At 34.0% G+C, this 17,730-nt stretch overlaps 1 protein-coding gene across 2 annotated transcripts; it reads right to left on the bottom strand.

Moving 5' to 3' along the window:
* Nucleotides 1–1,427: 1,427 nt before the first annotated feature.
* On the bottom strand, nucleotides 1,428–13,249 carry LOC104595226 (aldehyde dehydrogenase family 2 member C4-like). 2 transcript variants are annotated; one of them, XM_088897417.1, is made up of 10 exons: nucleotides 13,077–13,249; nucleotides 12,414–12,556; nucleotides 10,551–10,690; nucleotides 6,119–6,502; nucleotides 3,434–3,523; nucleotides 3,136–3,309; nucleotides 2,913–3,050; nucleotides 2,537–2,674; nucleotides 2,325–2,386; nucleotides 1,428–1,791 (listed from the first exon to the last, which is right to left on the bottom strand). In XM_088897417.1, exons 4-10 carry the CDS (start codon nucleotides 6,485–6,487, stop codon nucleotides 1,518–1,520), a joined length of 1,245 nt encoding a protein of 414 aa, XP_088753543.1. In that variant the 5' UTR covers nucleotides 6,488–6,502; nucleotides 10,551–10,690; nucleotides 12,414–12,556; nucleotides 13,077–13,249; the 3' UTR covers nucleotides 1,428–1,517. The 2 variants fall into 2 exon arrangements, with proteins under 2 accessions (XP_088753543.1, XP_010254148.1); XM_010255846.2 differs by lacking the exon at nucleotides 10,551–10,690 and having other exon boundaries at nucleotides 13,077–13,248.
* Between the last annotated feature and the right edge of the window lie 4,481 nt (nucleotides 13,250–17,730).

Here is a 17,730-nt window from a genome sequence, read left to right as displayed (position 1 = left end):
TTTATGTATTTTATACTGTATTATATATTTATATTTGTACTTTTTCTAAACTGAGCCTAAGGCTCTCTTTGGGAACTGTGCATATTTGTATTTGCACTCTTATGGAACAGACCTAAAGATAAAACAATAAGTCATTCAATTCAACAGTATTACCTATGATCCAGGGAAAAACTTTGGTTGTTTGGGGAACGCCGACAGATGAAAGTGCTTTTGGAACTGCCATGTTACAATGAGAGTGGGGTAAAATAGTAATTGCTCCCCATTTTTTTTGACCAAAAAATTAACTAAAAATAGGCATGAATGGATTAATGTATCCAGTCTAAAAACGCTCTCAACGGCATAAGAAAGTAATCTCATGATCTATCAGTTGAGATGGTCACTCGCATCCCTCCAAACATGCATTGCAGGATAAAATGAAACCTACATACCTGCAGACCCTCCACATGATAAGGCCATTGAATCTCTAATTCAAAACCTTGGCCTAATTTTAATTTCCCAAAACAATCAAAAGAATCCAGTTCAAAGGCTTTCGAGGCTTATTTCCATGTCGAGATGAATCCCACATAACATAGAGGTGCAATAATCTCTCAACCTCAGGAAGGGTCATTAGCTAGTAAATAATACAGAGTTAACCCAGTACTATGTTTCTCAACAGTGCACTAGTTGACACTGATCCGGGCTACAGACTGCCTAACCTGAACCTGACCCGGTTCTAAAACCTGTAATGCAGGGGGTTAGAGAGTAAAACCAAAGAATCTCTGCTAAGATTATTACCATAATTATTGGGATGAGGGATCTGCTACAAAGATGTGTATAATGGGCTACATAACCCAAGAGTAAAACATGTCAGTAAATTTTGATGCTATTCCCAAGGATCAAAATATCGATATGCATTGATACCCAATTTATCATTTATCAGTATCGGTGTGTATTAACAGATTAATAGTTCGATACTCTTATTTTTTTATTATGTTATTTTTATTTTAACAGCTCGAGAGGAATGCCTTCCACCGTCCCAAACTTTCAAAAACCCTAAACTCCTCGTATTTTGGTGTATCCATGAGTCTCCATGACCTTGGATATGGAAAGGATATATCTTATTGGGTTTATTGGTGTATTCACCAGTCTCAATGATTTTGGATACATATCATATTGATATTTTGATCTTTGATTATTTTAATACATTCAATTGAATTGAATTGTATGTTGATATATTTAGTTTACTAAAAACATTCAGCAGAGAACGAGATAATTTGCTTGTAGACCTGTTCATGGGCAAGGCTTGGGTTTAGCTTTTGTCAAAATTTGAATGGGCCTGGTCTGTGAACAGGTCTAATTGTTTGGCATCACTCCCATAATGGAGATGTGGGATCAAACCCACAAAACTGTAGGCTCTCTGTGAAAAAGAAGAAAAAGAAAAAGAAAAGAGAGATTAACAACATTTTATTGTAACATTGGGACTGATTTTGAACACAACTAGTTTCTTTTTATTTGGTTTAATTCACAGATGTATAAATTTAGAGCCAGGGAGAATTATGAAGGGGAGTTACAACAGATTTCACTTGGAGATACTTATGGAGGCCTTGAAATCCCAAATCTCTTCCAAACCCACTCATCTTATACCCTCCAAAAGGACAATCAGGGTCAAAGGCAAAGTAGCAGTTGATCCAAATGGTGCCAGCTCGAATTGATCTCGACACCCTGTTAGCCAGGTTCAAGTCCTTGGTCACAATTCCTGCTGCAAGGCCATATCTTGTGTTGTTGGCTCTCTCAATTGCTTCCTCAACAGTCCTACAATTGCATTAATTGCATTTTAGTGTCCTTGGTTTAGGCTGAAAAGTTGTAAACATGAATTAAGAGCCTAAAGCATCAAATATCAAATTTAGACTGTTGTATGAACCTGTCTAAGATGTTTCTTTGCAAATATGGCTGCATTAGGAGACGATGCAAATAAGTGTGAATGTAAATACGCAGAGTGTAAAGCATTTCATATAAATTGCAAAGTTGAATTAGTTTTGGACTGATAAATTTATCTTCATACCAAACAGACTTTTAGTTTCAATGGATGTAAACATGAATTCCAATAAAACATGCCTTTTTTTATCAAAAGCCACTTGAATGCAAATTTACTTCCTTTTTATTGATGTATTTTCACATCTTATTATCAATATAAATATGCATTGAAAAATGCATCTTCTATCATTTGTCAATACATAAAGTGAACCAGAGTGCAAATTTACCCAGAACCGGGATTTGTACTCCATTTGCATCGTTACCAGACAGCCTATGGGATCAAATTGAAAAGGAGAAAAGATCAAGCTTACTTGAACTTCATGAGAGACATCACAGGTCCAAATATTTCCTCATCCACTATCTTCATACCTTCCTGGCAAAGCCATTCACATTGATGAAGGAAACCCATTTTAATTACACTTGCTTTAGAATTCTTTACTTCCTTTCTAGAGAATCAAATGTATGAAGAGAGATAGACAAGATACAAACATTTGCAGATGTGAGAAGAACTGATGTAGTGTACCTTAGCATCTGTAAAAATTGTGGGCTCTATATAGTATCCCTTCTCTCCATGGCGTTTACCCCCAGTCAACAAGGTGGCTCCCTCCTTCTTGCCATGCTCAATGTAGGAAAGGATTTTATCAAACTGGGTCTTATCAACCTGCACCAACAATGAAGAGATCACAACCCATAAAATCTGATAGTACAATTAATTCATCAAAAGTAGTGATTATTTTTTATGGTCTGTAATAAGACCAAATGGGGCTTTATGTTTTACAGTTTACCAAACAGAGAACACTCCGAAATGTTCATCCTCTGTTGTGGTTACTACCATTGTTATGACACTAGAGTTCAAGTATCATTGTTCATTGAAAAAGAAAGAAAAACCACGGCTTTACCTGGGGACCTTGCAGAATCTGAGGATCAAATGGGTCGCCAACTGTCCATGTTTTTGCCCTTTCAGCTACTTTCTTCACAAATTCATCATAAATCCCTTCCTGAACATATACACGGGATCCCGCTACACAGATTTCTCCCTGATATTCAACCCAATCACCAAATTACAATACTGAACTAGATTTGTTGCTCTGAACTATGTACTAAGTAAGAAAAAGAAATTGCCTTGTTATACAAAATGCCGAGCAGAGCGAGATGAACAGCAGTGTCAACATCAGCATCATCAAAGATTACGAGAGGTGATTTCCCACCCAGTTCAAGTGAAACGGCCTTCAAATTGCTTGTTGCTGCAGCCTGCATAATCAACCGCCCAACTTCTGTGGATCCTGTAAAACTAATCTGAAGCCATCACAAGTAATAGAATCCAAAGGTCAGTTTCTCTGTAGATTTTACTAAAGAAGGTTGAATGGGTTTCTCTTTTCTGGGGTAACTAAACATGTTATAAGGTGAAAATATGGATTGCCTTGTCAACGTCCATGTGAGAACTAATGGCAGCACCAGCTGTGTGCCCAAATCCGGTTACAACATTGAGTACTCCATCTGGGATTCCTGCCTGGTAGAGTTGAAGAAGAAAAAACCATTAGAAAATAAATTGCAGAAAATTATAAAGGGAATACTCAACCTAATATAAACGCACCCTAACAAAGATTATTCTAATTATTAATAGTTGATTGGAAAATCAGATTTAATGCAACGGTACTGAAGTCTGAAGCTATTATTAAGAAAAAGCTTCTCTAGTCAGCATCTGCTTTGCCATATTTTTTTTGCCACGTGGAAGGATGATATGGTTAATCCAAGCCATCAACCAAGTAGGGGACCCTCTAAGTTGGCCACCTGTTCCAGTCTAAACCAATCTGGGACCCACTTAATATTACTGCCTTCCACATTGTCCACATCTGCTTAGAGAGTTAGAGCAAACGACAAACACTAAGCATATCACAGAAGATGCATTTCTGCACTTTGATGATTTACCGTAGACCTGGCAAAAAGTCGGCCCAACCGCAAACCTGACCCAAGTGACCCGAATTAGAAGGCGGCCTGACCGAAGTTGACCCAAAAAGATTTTGGATTTGGGTTGGGTGACGGGTCACCGCTGAACCACCTGTTTTCAAATCGGTGTGGACAGTTAAATCATTCAAATTGGACAATTAAACCCATATTCTTTGTAAAAGAAACTATTGACTTGGCCAAAAATCAACTGATTCAGGCAGTTGAACTATTGATTTGATTCATTTGACCGGCAGGTCAATCTTAAACCTAAATATTTAGAGTTAGGGTCTATCCATCGTTGATCCAACCCAAAATGCTGATTTGGTGATTCCCACTTCATGGGAATGGTGTTTATAGCTGTGGTATAAATACATTTGAGAAATTAATTTATGAATTCTGAGGTAAAATAGACTATAAAAAAGACCTAAAATAAATGTTAAAATACATCACTACTTCATGCCACATGTCCTCAATACTTGAGAAATGCCTTTCTTCACATTGATTTTTATGGCTCAATTATATTAATACAAGTGACACAAAGTTGTGATGTACCTAGTTTTGTTTATTTTCAGCTGAGACTCACGAAATATGCCGTTAATAAGAGATGATGAGAGAACCCACGCCACGAGGCCAATTTGGGCCTAATCAATTTGTCACCATGAAAGATTTCTTGACTTTTGGTGGGCATTTTTTTATGCATCTTGACCCTTGGTCCTTCATTTAATTCTAAGGCTGTGTTTGTTTTGGTGTAAACTCTGGGTCAGTACTTCGGTTTGGTTTTATCCTCATTTGTAGCAAAAATGTTATTCAAGAAAGTTTTTACATCGATATTTTTTAATGACTATTTTTTTTAACTCTCCTGTCGGCATTTTACACTCTCAATAAACTATCATCACTCTACTCCACCGTTGTAAAAATGATTTTATACCACAATGAAACGCAGCCTAAAGAATTAAATCAGGATCTAACTTCCAACAAAAAATGCATCGGAGAGATTTTCTCAATTCACAGAAGGTACGGGTGAGCAAAAAAAAAAAAATTCAAAAAATCGAACCAACCAAAAAAATCAACCGAAAATTCAGTTAATCAAATAGGTCAGTTTGGTTTTGGTTCAATATTTTAAAAGACCAAAGGTATTGATTCAGTTTTGGTTAATTAAAATAAAAAACCGGTGGTTAATTGAACCGACCGATATACATATATTTATATATTTTATATATTATATTTTATACTTTATAAATTAATATATATGCATTATATATATATATATATTTATAATATATAATATATTATTTATTATTTAAAATATAACATTATATATATTTCTACTATTTTATTATATATTTAAATATTTTTCTATAATAAATATTGTAAATAATAAAAAACCGAACTGACGATTAACCGATCAGCTTCAATAATTTCAAAAATTAGTCCACGATTCGATTAGCCCAACTGTGAGCACCCCTAGGGAAGGAAACTGCTATCAATAAAATGCTTCTAACAGTGTCCCAACAGGCCACTGGAACTGTACATTGAAAACATTTATCTTGTCATTCATGGGGAGATTTCCCAATATATATGGGATTGGCCAGTTAGGACATCTTAGAACTTAGGAGCATATTGTTGGTAGCATATACGAGCTCTCAATTCAAGGCTGGTTACCATTTAGTACGCTTTGCTGGCAGTGAATCCGGCTTCAAAAGAATTTAAACTGCATTAAACCAAAGCCTGGGCCCCTTCAAATTAGATCAAATGCTCAATCTGAAGCCCAAGTTGCATCCCTAGTGACCAACATACCTTCTTTAATGGGACACCAAAAATAACTTTACCAATACAAGTGAAAACCTATGTTTTAAATATTGGACTGGAAATAGAACCATTTTGGCTATTAGTTTTTGGGTCAAACAGTTCAATCATCCGGTTCGAATGAATAGTCCGTTCTGATTTAAAAAATAAAAAGTTAAAATAAAAAAGGTTAAAAACTATTATCTGAATTGATAGATCGATAGTTCAACCACCTAGATAAACAACTAAGTCAACAGTTTTTTGCCTAAAAACGGCTTTAAGATGAAACAAAACCAATTGCCTGGATGATTTCCGGGTCAACCAGTTCGGCCGTCCAGTTTTCAAAACTATGCTAAAAACTTAATAAACATACCAGCTTAGCCAAATGTGCATAATAGAGAGCTGAAAGTGGAGTCTGTTCAGCGGGCTTCACTATCATGGTGCAGCCAGCGGTCAAGGCTGGGGCAACTTTGAGGAAGAAGATGGTGGATGGGAAGTTCCAGGGTGTGATGTGCCCTACAACACCAATGGGCTCAAGCAACGTGTACGCTTGATACTCATTTGCCATTTTTAGTGTCTGTCCATGGATTTTATCCGCAGCCCCTGCAAAATAACGGAGAAGGCCTGATACTCCTGGTATGTCCATGGCCTTGCCCATACTAAACAGCTTTCCTGCATCAATGGTGTCAAGTGCAGCCAATTCCTCTATATTTTCATCTATCAAGTCTGCCAATTTCATCATTATCCTTCCTCTTTCCTGGATCAAGAAGAAAAAAAAGATATTATTGAAACTACTTAAAGTTAATTAACATAAGATTAATAATATGCAACTTACTCAATCCTGGCCGGACCAAACAGAAAGGAATGTTGTTAGACTAAGTTCAGACAGAAAACCAGAATGATAATTGAAATATTGATTTGTGAATACAGTGTAAAATTTTTTTGGACTAAAATTACCTTCTATTTCTTTATTTGATAAATAGTATAAATGTCATTTTATTATAGTTTTGGTGCATGCTCTAATGGCTACTATAGTAGTCATATTTGCGTATTTAACCAATCTCAGGGTTGAAAATGTAACTTCAATTATTACTTTCCAACTCATTTAATCCCCTCTCATTAAGTCTTATACTTAATGTATTAAATATCATTTTTTTATTAAATCCTATGTTTTTAAGTTATTTTTCACTAATAAATGCTACTAATTAAATCTACATTAATATTTTTAACAATATAAACCCATGTATTTTAAAATCATTCTTTATCTAAGCATTTCAACCATCCAAATCAATTTGATCAACCTATGAAGTCGTAGTTAGGTAATAAAATTTGTAAAATAGAAACAAATATAGAAATTTATAAAAAATTAGACACATTTATGATATTTTTATTAATAAAAAAATAAGTATAATAAACATGAATTATTTTTATTGATAATAAAAATGAAATACATAATTTAGAACTAACCAAAAATGAAATATAAAAAATAATAATAAATAGTTCAACTTTTGGGTTTGGGTTAAATGTGTTAACCTTTAATGCCATAAACAAATAATAAAAATTAATAAACTATAAAAATATAAAAATAAAAAATACATAAATTTTGTAAAAAAAAGCATTCACGCACATTAAATAAGAAGTAAATATAACATATTAAACAAGAAGTAAATATAACATATCAGAATTATTTTTACACACAAAAATACAAAAAAAAAATTATATAGAAAAAATTGAACACATCTATAATTTTATATGGAATTGCTTTGGCTTCTGGTTTTCGGATTAGCGGTTCAATTGTCTAGTTTGAGCGGGTTAAACCAGTAAGATGTAAAATATAATGTAACTTTTTTTTTTACCATTAAATTAGGATTAGGTTAAAGTCCACAACATATATACATTATTATGAGAGGAGAGTGTGAGACTTTGGGGAGGCAACCGGTAAAATCTGAGAAGTGAAAAAAAAAGAAAAGAAAAAGAAGAAGAGAAGAAAACATTGCTGGAGGTGGTTGTCACCATGTTCACATTGTTATTGCAAAACTGTTTTGCCCTAAGAAGAAGAAGAAGAAGAAAAAGAAACTGCTGATAGCAGTTATCTTTAGGAGTGGAAGAGAGTGGTGACTTAGATCTGTGCAGGTTGAATGAAAGAATGAAGGATAGAATCATTGGATGCTCAGATTTTAGATTGTGGAAGGGAGCGGTGACTCATATCTATACAGGTTGAAGGAGAAAATAATGGATGGGATCGTCGAAGGGTAAGTTAGTTGGAAACATAGATCGTGGATGAGAGTTGTGACTCAGATCTATGCAGAATAGGATGGGTTCATCAAGGTCGTGATGATATTAGAACTGGGCATTGGAAATATAGGTAGAGGAGAGAAAGTTGTTCCGATGTTTTGTGAATAATTCTCAGACTGAGAAGAAGAGAAGGGAAGAATCCATGGAGGCAAAATTACATCCACAAAACATAAGGAAATTTGCACAGGAAGGATTGATCGGTTGCTGAAATTTTCAAATAAGAGTGGTTGCTTATCGTGGAAAATTTGAGTAGATTTTGAGAGAAGTCAAAGGTCAGATCGGTTATACTTTTTTAAAAAATTTAATAATTTTCTGTGTATCTACAATATTTGCTATTTTGGCTATAAAATATATATTTTTTTTATAATTTTTGTGTTTTTATATTATTTTGAATTTTTATCAATTATGTATTTCATGAAATTAGAATAAAATATATAGTTTATCAATTATTTTGTTTTGTTTTTGATTTGTGGATTTTTTATAAAAAAATGGAATTTTTATGGTTTTTTAGTTGAAATATATAGTTTTATGTTTTTTTATGCAATTAGAATAAAATACAGAAAAATAAAAAAGAAATTTAATTTAAATTAGAGATCAAAAGGGTGAGTCATTTACCCACTTTGACCCACTAACATGGGCTGCAAATGGGTTATTGGGTCAATATGGGTTGGTTGGTATTCTACCCAACCCATCCATTTGTCACACTAGTTATCTCCATGTTTATCATCATCGCCACTACAACATTGTTTGCTCTCTTCTTACATCTCTTTCATCTCTCTTTCATCTCTCTCAAATCCCATATCGCTTGTTTCATTAGTGTACCTTAGCTTTTAATATAAGATTGATGTTTAATCTCTCATCTCTTGCATTGATTTTTTGATTTCTTCATTGGAGTTTCAATTTTTTTTTTGATATTGCAACTTAAAAAGAATCATAAAATAAAAAAAAATCAAAATCAAAATGGAAAAACTAAAACCCTAACTAATTTTGGCCATTGGGAATAATCGAACAAGATTATGACATATGAAAGTTTATTTTTTCAATTTTTTTTTTATTTTCTAATTTCTATTTTAAAATAAATAAAATATTTGGGATTAGTTTGAAAGCAACTCTAGAACCATTAACTGGGTTGAACATTTTAATGGTTAAACCATCCAAGTCAGCGGCTATCTAATCATTTCAGCATTTTTTTTTGTAAAATAGCGGATCAAGGTCAAAATGGAACTAGTGACTTGACTAGTTCCCGGGCCAAATAGTTTGACTGTCCGGTCTTGTCCAACTTTTAATACATTGACTAAAATACTCAACTTTGAATTTAGTCTCTATTTAATTGTAAGGTTTAAATTGTAAATTGAACTACTACTTTTCACCTCACTCAATTCCCTCAATTTAAATCTTATATATTTTTTTTGATAAATGAACAAAAGAAAAAAAGATACATTAAAAAGGTAAAACACTACAAAAAGAAGAGTCTAGCCAGGGAGAATGGCTTGTCAATGATACCTGAAACTTTACAATTTGATCTAATTATCACATATTTGGATAAGGTGTTTATATAATCAGATTTGGATTTTGCAATCTGCATCTGATTAATAATAAAAAACAAAAAATTATAAGCACAAAAAATAAAAACAAATAAAATTTATAAAAAATTTTGGATATATTATTAATATAATTATCATCATCTAGAATTTGTCACATGCAAAACATGTGTACGTGATTTATATGATATATGTATATACACATGTTATGTATGTATGTATAAGTATATCCTACATGTTATATATGTATATATATATATGATTTATATTAGATCTAGTTTATATTTTTATTTTAGTTTTTAATTTTTATAAATAAGGAAAAGATAAATATTGAATTTTGAAGCAAGGCTCTTTGAGAGGAATTCGGCTTCAGTCAGGGCAAAGCCCATTCGAGTAGCCTTTACTGCCTTGCATTAAGAATATCTCTATACTTATATACTTTATTTCATGGGGAGATATTCCCAATGCAAGATTGCAAAAGGCTGTTAATATGGTGTGGGCACAAGTTTGCCCTGATGGAAGCCGATCTCCTTTGAGAATGCATGGATCTTGAAAAGTTATCTAAAAAAAGTGATCATCCCAATTGGACAATTGAGCCTTGACAATACTTGAAGGTTGAGTCAAATAGGCCAATGGTTCAATTGCCCAGCTCAATGGGCCTTGACCAAATCAATGGTTTTAACCAATTTGCAGATTTGAAGTAAATCGTACCCAACAGCGAGTTGAAAATATTAATCCCAACTATATCAGATCAGATAACATGGATCTTTTCTCCATTCCATTCTATTCAGTGCCAATTTAACAGGCTGGAAATCATCAAGGTTTAGTTTAACGCGTTCCACCCCGGTATTAAATAGATGAGGCCCCAGTGGGGCTCATGAATTTATTACTGGAAAAGCGTGCAGCTAATCCGAATTCCCGGTATTAATTCAAAAGTCAAAAACTTTTTCGTAATGAAAGTTCACTTACCTTAAACTATGCTGGGAGTAGCTGATTTTTAAGTTGTTTTAATGCTTGTGGGACCAATCAATTTGCGCCACGCCATCCATAAAGTGGATATGGGCCACCACTCCTCAATTTTTTTGGTGTAAACGGATTTCAAGCAATATCTGAATTCAAATTTAATTAATAAAATTATATCAAAATTTGATTTGATATTCAGCACATATTAAAAATTAATATTTGAATGTGAATTCGATTAAATATTTAAATATTCGATTTGATTCGAATTCAACCAATTAATTATTTTAGGTAATTAATAAATATATAAATAAATATTTTATTTATATAAATATATAAATTATTTATATAATTTAATTATTATATATAAATTATATAAACCATTTAAGTATTTTATATATTATATATAAAAATTAAATAATCGGTCGAATTCATATATTTATTGAATTGAATCAGATCACATCCAAATTCGAATCCAATTAATTTTTCGGTATGAATAAGATATCTGAATTTGACTGATTAGATATTCGAAAGATCCAAATTCGATTCGATTATATCGAATCTCGAATTCAAAATCGAATTTTCAAATACCATTAATACTCCTACTTTCACTTGCACTTATGGCCGTTGTGGAACAAAATGATTGGTTCTACAACTAATAAAGCACCTTCTAATCCGTTTGCCAAATGGGCCCAATCGTCATCTCTTCATTCTGCATTGTTATTTTATGTTTATATCAAGGTTTTTAAAACTGAACCGAACAACGAACCGGTCAAGAGTTCCCAGCTCAAATAGTCCAACCATTCGAACTGAACGAATGGCCCTTTCTGACAAAAAAATTTGAAAAAATAAAAAACAACCAAACCGTTGGATGATTTGAACGGTTTGACTGCCCAAGTCAGCAGTTTGCTAACCAAATCTGTGGTTTTTGGCAAAATAATAGTTCTGGGGTAAAATGGAACCGGTCGCTTGACCCGTTCCCAGTTTTTCCGGTCCAGCTTTGAAAGCCATGATTTATATATGTTTTCATGTCTAACAAAAAAATCCTGGGTTATAGAGAAGAAAATGAAGGTAAAGAGCCCATTTAGTTGTTAAGTAGGCTAATACGTGAATACAAAGTTTTTTTTTTTTTTCTTTTCTTTTTAAGAAGCTTAGGGCTCGTTGGGTTAGGAAATAGAGGTCTGGTATCGTGTCCGAATTCGAACCGTTAGGGTTGGGTGGAATTGGAATCCTATTCCCATTTCTAATGAAATGGAATTCCTCCATTTCCATTTGAGGGAACGATCATTCCCTCCTCCTTCCTCCCTTGGTAATGAAAATCCATTTCAGTCGATTCTTATTCCAATTCTGGTTCTTGTTTGAATTCAACAAAGGTGTAAATGTATGGCCCGTGGGCCATTTTAGGCCAAGTCTCTCTCCCTTGCGATATTTTGGCAGGTCGGCCCGGCCCACAGCCCAAGCCCACATGGGCCTGTGCCATGCCATGGGCCAAGCCCTAGGTCCAATCGGGTCATGGACCTGATCAAAGTTATTTATTTAAAAAAATTAAAATTTTTATTTTATATGAATTTTGATGTATACAATTATTTATATATACAATAATTAAATAGAATAGTATAATAAAATTAAAAACAATTGTTTATTTTATTAATAGTATAATAAAATAGTATATATATATATATTCAAACTATGAACCAAATGGACCCTTAAATCAGATTTGAAGAGATGCTGAGAAAACGTTTCAGATGTTTGGTTTATGTAGCATTTGCAAAGAGTACGCTTACCAAAAAAGGAATTGCAAAGAGTACAAGAAAAAGATTATAAATGAGGAGCAAACTAAGGAAGAAAGTTAAACAAGAGGAGAGAACTCACGGAGCCAGGCATGCGAGGCCATCTTCCATGGTCGAAAGCTTCTCTTGCAGCCTTGACGGCCAGTTCGACATCTTCTTTATCTCCTTGTGCAACTCGAGCTATCACTTCTCCCGTTCGTGGATCAATCGTCTCAAATGTTTTCCCTGTTCAGGTTTTCCGACACACATTAACGATCAAACAATAATTTAACAGGCACAAGCCAGATCAATCGTGTATATATAATTGATTTGGCAATAGAGATAGAGAAGATAACACCGACGACGACGAGGATGCACCAAAAACAATTTCTATGAGTTTTCACTTGTAAACATCCATCGCAATCTAGTGAATTCAGAGCATCCAAAGATTAAGAAATGAGAGCAGACGTTCATTCAACTCTGTGTAATTTCTCCTTTGGATGAACAAGAATGAGCTCAATCTGCCTCCAGAAGTGTTTCTTACTTCCAAAAGAATTATGGAAGAGACGTGTCTGGTAAAAAGGACTAAAGGAGCTAATCTCGAGATCAACGTCATGCAGAAACCAAAGAAATACTAAGATAAAAATTCACGGCAGGGGAAAGTTCAAGGCTCAACTAAGTATAGGCACTTGTTCTCTCGGCGGATCAGAAGTAACTGAGAAACAAAAAGGAAGAAGACGAAGAAAACCAATTAGGAGATGTAAACCTGAGACGGAGTCCACGAACTCTCCATTGATAAACAGCTTCGTGAACTTTATTTTCGGGATCTTGATGACATTTTCTGCGCTTCCATTGCTTTCACCTGCCATCCTTCTCTCTCTCTCTGTTAGAGGTTCTTCTCAGTTCTCTCTCCCTCTCTCTCTCTACTAATCTGCGTGTAAGAAGGGAGAGGTTCTTCTCTCCTTTATAAAGAAAATTTGTAGCCCGCTGGCCTACGCTGATTTTTTATAAAAATTAGACTAATCAATTGATAATTAAATATTTTCAAATGAGACGCAATGGAACAGCTCCATTTTCTTATGGGTCTTGTACACAGATATCAATTGGCCAGCTCGATCAGTTCGGGAAAAGTGCAAAACCTTTGTATTTCGTATTATAAACTTTATATTTATACTGTACAGTATTTGTATTCGTATTATTTCTGAACTGAGTCAAAAGATCGAAAAACATGACACCCAATAATACCCTTTATATTTTCACAAAACAACATACCCGCCATTCCATGACAGATAGACATCAGACATAGCCCGTGAAGCTAGCATCTTTTATATCCTTTTGACTGGTAGCCTTCGTTGTTGGATAAATCTTTCTCTTTTGTAACCTTTCCACCTATTGGGTGCCAAACGAGCCCAACTCATTTTTGAAGGGGCCGGAGGGGCTAGAAACAAAGTGGGCTATTCAAAGTTTCTCATAAGGTATAAGTTCGTGTGGGGCCATTCATATATATAACTCTATACTGATGTGTTCACTCTGGATTGATTGCTTAGTCTATTTTGTTTCTCTCAAATATCAATTAGGGCTGGACTGAAACTGTGAATCATGGCCTTTGATGTATTGATGTAGCTCCATCTTAAATTTGATGAAATGACATAATGTGGGGTCGCGGCGATACATCGAGGCCGAATACCATGATTTGACGAGCTCAGCGCAGATTTCTCCTCCTTATTAGCATCTGGCCCATCTGGAATCTTTTGAGGGGGTTCTTTAATTTGGCTAAAATTGATGGATGATTGGGAGGCATTTGATTGCAGCTTCTATGGACAGATAATAAGAAAAAAAAAAAAATCAAAGTCAATGGTGCTTGTGGTCGTGCCGAAAGAATTTTTTTTTTCTATAAAAAGTCAAATTTCATTTGAATCTTCAATAATTGAACAAAAAAATAATTAGCATATAAAGACGATAAAAAGATGAGCACCATACATTAAAATAGAGATTTGAAACGATTCTTATATGTATTGTTTCATATGCATGTGGGCATTGATTGGATCACCAATAAAGTATTAATTTGCTAGTAAAATGAAAAACTTTCCAACATTTACCAATAAAGTATTAAGAAAGCCCTACCCTGTGTGGGTAGATTACATATGAGTCTTATTCCTCATTGGACTGGCAAAATCTTCCAAAAGTCTTCATTCAATTCATCCTTCTATTTATGTTCCAAGTTTAATTTTGGATGAGTTTGAATAGAATATGATAATAAATAAAACAGCATAAGTAGCTTTATTTTATTATGGAAGTTGAAATATAATAAAGTTTAAGGAGAGTAAGGCGCCATTTGGGAAGAGTGAATACAAATTGTTGTGTTGTGCATTGAGTTCTTATTGTGGCATGTTTTATGTTCTGATTCTAGATCCAATCCATTTTTCAGCTTATGGGTCTGACCTGAATTCATTGTGTTATGTTGTTAGGAGGTTTTCTCTTTTATACACATCTTTTTGGCTTGCACAAAAAGGTAGTGCGAGTTTTTGAGAGAGTACTGGGTTGTATTGAAGTTCGAGGTTTTATGAGAGAGAATTTGTTCAACCTTGTATTCTCTACTAACACTCCAGAGTTTATTTCTGCTCTTCCTTCACTTGTGAGCATAATCTATTAGCTTAATCACACAAATTTGTATGCTCTCTCTGATATTTTTTTTTCTTGTTTCTCTTTCATCTTTGTTTTATTTCATTTTCGTATGCCATTTGAATAAGTATTTTTTAATCTTTTGGTTATATTCAGCACAAATACGAAATGCTTTTTTTTTGTATTTGCACAAAACATATTTGAGATGCGTGCACTTAACATATTTGTACAAGGATCTGATACACCAATACACTTGGGCACTGTGGTCTACGTCCATAGTAGAGTTCTGAAGAAAAATCCACTATGAAAAGTACTCCAAGGGAAAAGTTACACCACTTCTTTATCCTTTTTCACATTCACCTTTCTTCTTTTTCACCATAGCCCTACCTCTGCCCTATTTTACATGCTCTCTTCTTCTGGCTCAGTTTGGAGAATTGATATCTATTGACCTCAAAGCCATATCCTATCATGTATTAGGAACATCTTCCATGAATAACAATATACAAGTATAAAAATATTCCTAATGTGCGATTAGTACATGCTGTACAGGTATGAGGAGCAGATCCCGACTCCAGTTTAGAAAGAGTATGAGCACAAATATGTACACTGCAAAACCATATATATTTGCACCGTACATATTTATATCCATACTCTTTCCAAATTGAACCTTTTATTCAAAAGTAACATTATTCCTCATTTTCCATATATGCTAAACCAAGGTAATTCCATCTTGTAAAGAAGTCTTTTAACATATACGCTCTCAATACTGTCCCAACAGGCCATTACAGTTGCATATCTCTCATAAATAAGAAAGGAGATGTTCCCACTGCAACGGCTTTTGTTAGAGTATTGAACCGCGGTGACATGGCTTTGCGTGCCACATCTTCTATCATTCCATCGATCTGAATTCTTCTTTTCTTTGATAGGTGAAATGGGGTCAGGGTCAGGCCGGTTGGCCCAAGCACCCAACTCCAGAGGGACCACACCTGCTGCATTGTAATTTTGGAGTTGATTATTGGCCACGTACGACGTCATAAGAATTCTCAACCATGCATTATTAAAATATGTGACCAGTCATGGACCGGAACTTGTTGCTTGGCCTCACTCAACTTTATTGTATGGTGGAGCGATTTCTTAGGTAACTGATTAAGTGTTCATACAACGTCAATTTTTAATTCCAAGGTGGAAAGGTAATTGGGATTTGGGAACCTCTCTTCTTTGTTGGTTGTCATTCTCATCTGCTGTCATCAAAGTCTGATTTTGGGAGTACTGCTTCAATTGATTTTTTTTTTCATGTTTTTTAAATTGGATAAATCAAAAGCCAATCAAAAAACCGTTTAGTGAAAAAGCTCAAAGTGGGTTTTTGCATATGAAAAAGTGGAGAAAAAATTCCATTTATCTTTTTAGTTTTGCAAAAAGCTATTTTGAACAAAAAATGAAAATTATCCAAAAATCCCACTTCAAAAAGTGACTTTTTTCTTAACAACCTTAGAAAATGAGGGGTGGGGGTATATCCAGTTTTTCAAAACGCCCATTTTAAAAACACTGAAGGGGTGTTTGACAATACGATTGATTTACAAAATCACAAAAACAAAATCAATCATCTTGTTGAACACCCCCTAAAAAGCACTTTTTAAAAAACAAGTTTGATTTCTTTGTCACTAGTTTTTATCTAAAAAACTTCAGCCTCCTCTAACATTTCTGACCAATTAGCAGAATTTCAAGGATTGCCTTAATTTAAATGTCTGAAGAAAAGACTTCTTAGTACATTAATCTACAAGGATCTGGCTGTCTAATTAATCAAATCAGCAACCTTCACCGATGTTTTTAAAAATAATTGGGAAACTAGAACCGTTCTGGCCATTGGTTTTCAGCAGATGGTTTGATCATGCGGTTCGAATGAATGATCTGTTTTGACAAAAAAAATTAAAAATTAATTAAAATAAAAAACGACCAAAATTATGGAACGGGTCAATCTGATCGACGATTTGACCACCCGAATTAATGGATCATTGACCAATTCAACAATTTTTTACCAGAAATCAAGTTTAAGGTAAAATAGAATCCATTACCTAGATGGTTCCCAGGCTGAACGGTCTGACCATCTGGGTCAATGGTAGTTTGAATACATTGACTTTCACCACAGTATGACACTAGAGCAGGCATAGGCCTTGGAGATTGAATCTTGTATTTTGGTAGACCCGGAACTTAAGACCCATGGCATGCTTGGATAGAGAGGAGCTTGCTTGCATCATGATGTTGTAATTGTGTGTGTAGAATTCCAAGTTTTTTTTTTAATGCATAGAAAAAGAAACATCAATCGCCAATACCCACTACAGCACATGATTGTTGCTCTTGGTTTAGACTTTGGGGGAGCAGTTGAGATTTAATCTCAATATAGTTTTTTGGATTTTAAAAAGTAGCTTTCTGAAATTTGAATTTTCTCACCAAAACCTTTAATGGTCATCGACTAAAGTAGTTAACTGACATCACATTCATTTAATTCAAATTCATGATTATATAAAGAGTCACTTTATAAAGACTTAGAAACTTTACAAAATGATTTTTCAATTTTCATAATCTATAAAAGGGATATAAGTAGTCAAGACGTTTTTACACAATACATACACAGAATTCCTTGAAGAATTTTCAACTTTATTGATGTAGTTTATTTTACTGGTGGCTTTGTTGAATCTTTGTAAAACATTTTTTAGTACTGAATGAAGATTAGTTTAGAGCCATTACAGTGTACAAGATTTGAATTAAAAAAAATACAAGAAACTGGTAGAGATAAGTGT

This window comes from Nelumbo nucifera, chromosome 2 (genome assembly GCF_055504915.1).
Source record: "Nelumbo nucifera cultivar China Antique chromosome 2, China Antique-T2T, whole genome shotgun sequence".
Lineage (NCBI taxonomy): Eukaryota > Viridiplantae > Streptophyta > Magnoliopsida > Proteales > Nelumbonaceae > Nelumbo > Nelumbo nucifera.
The sequence above is the reverse complement of the archived record's forward strand: the minus strand, read 5'-3'. Positions and strand labels throughout refer to the sequence as shown.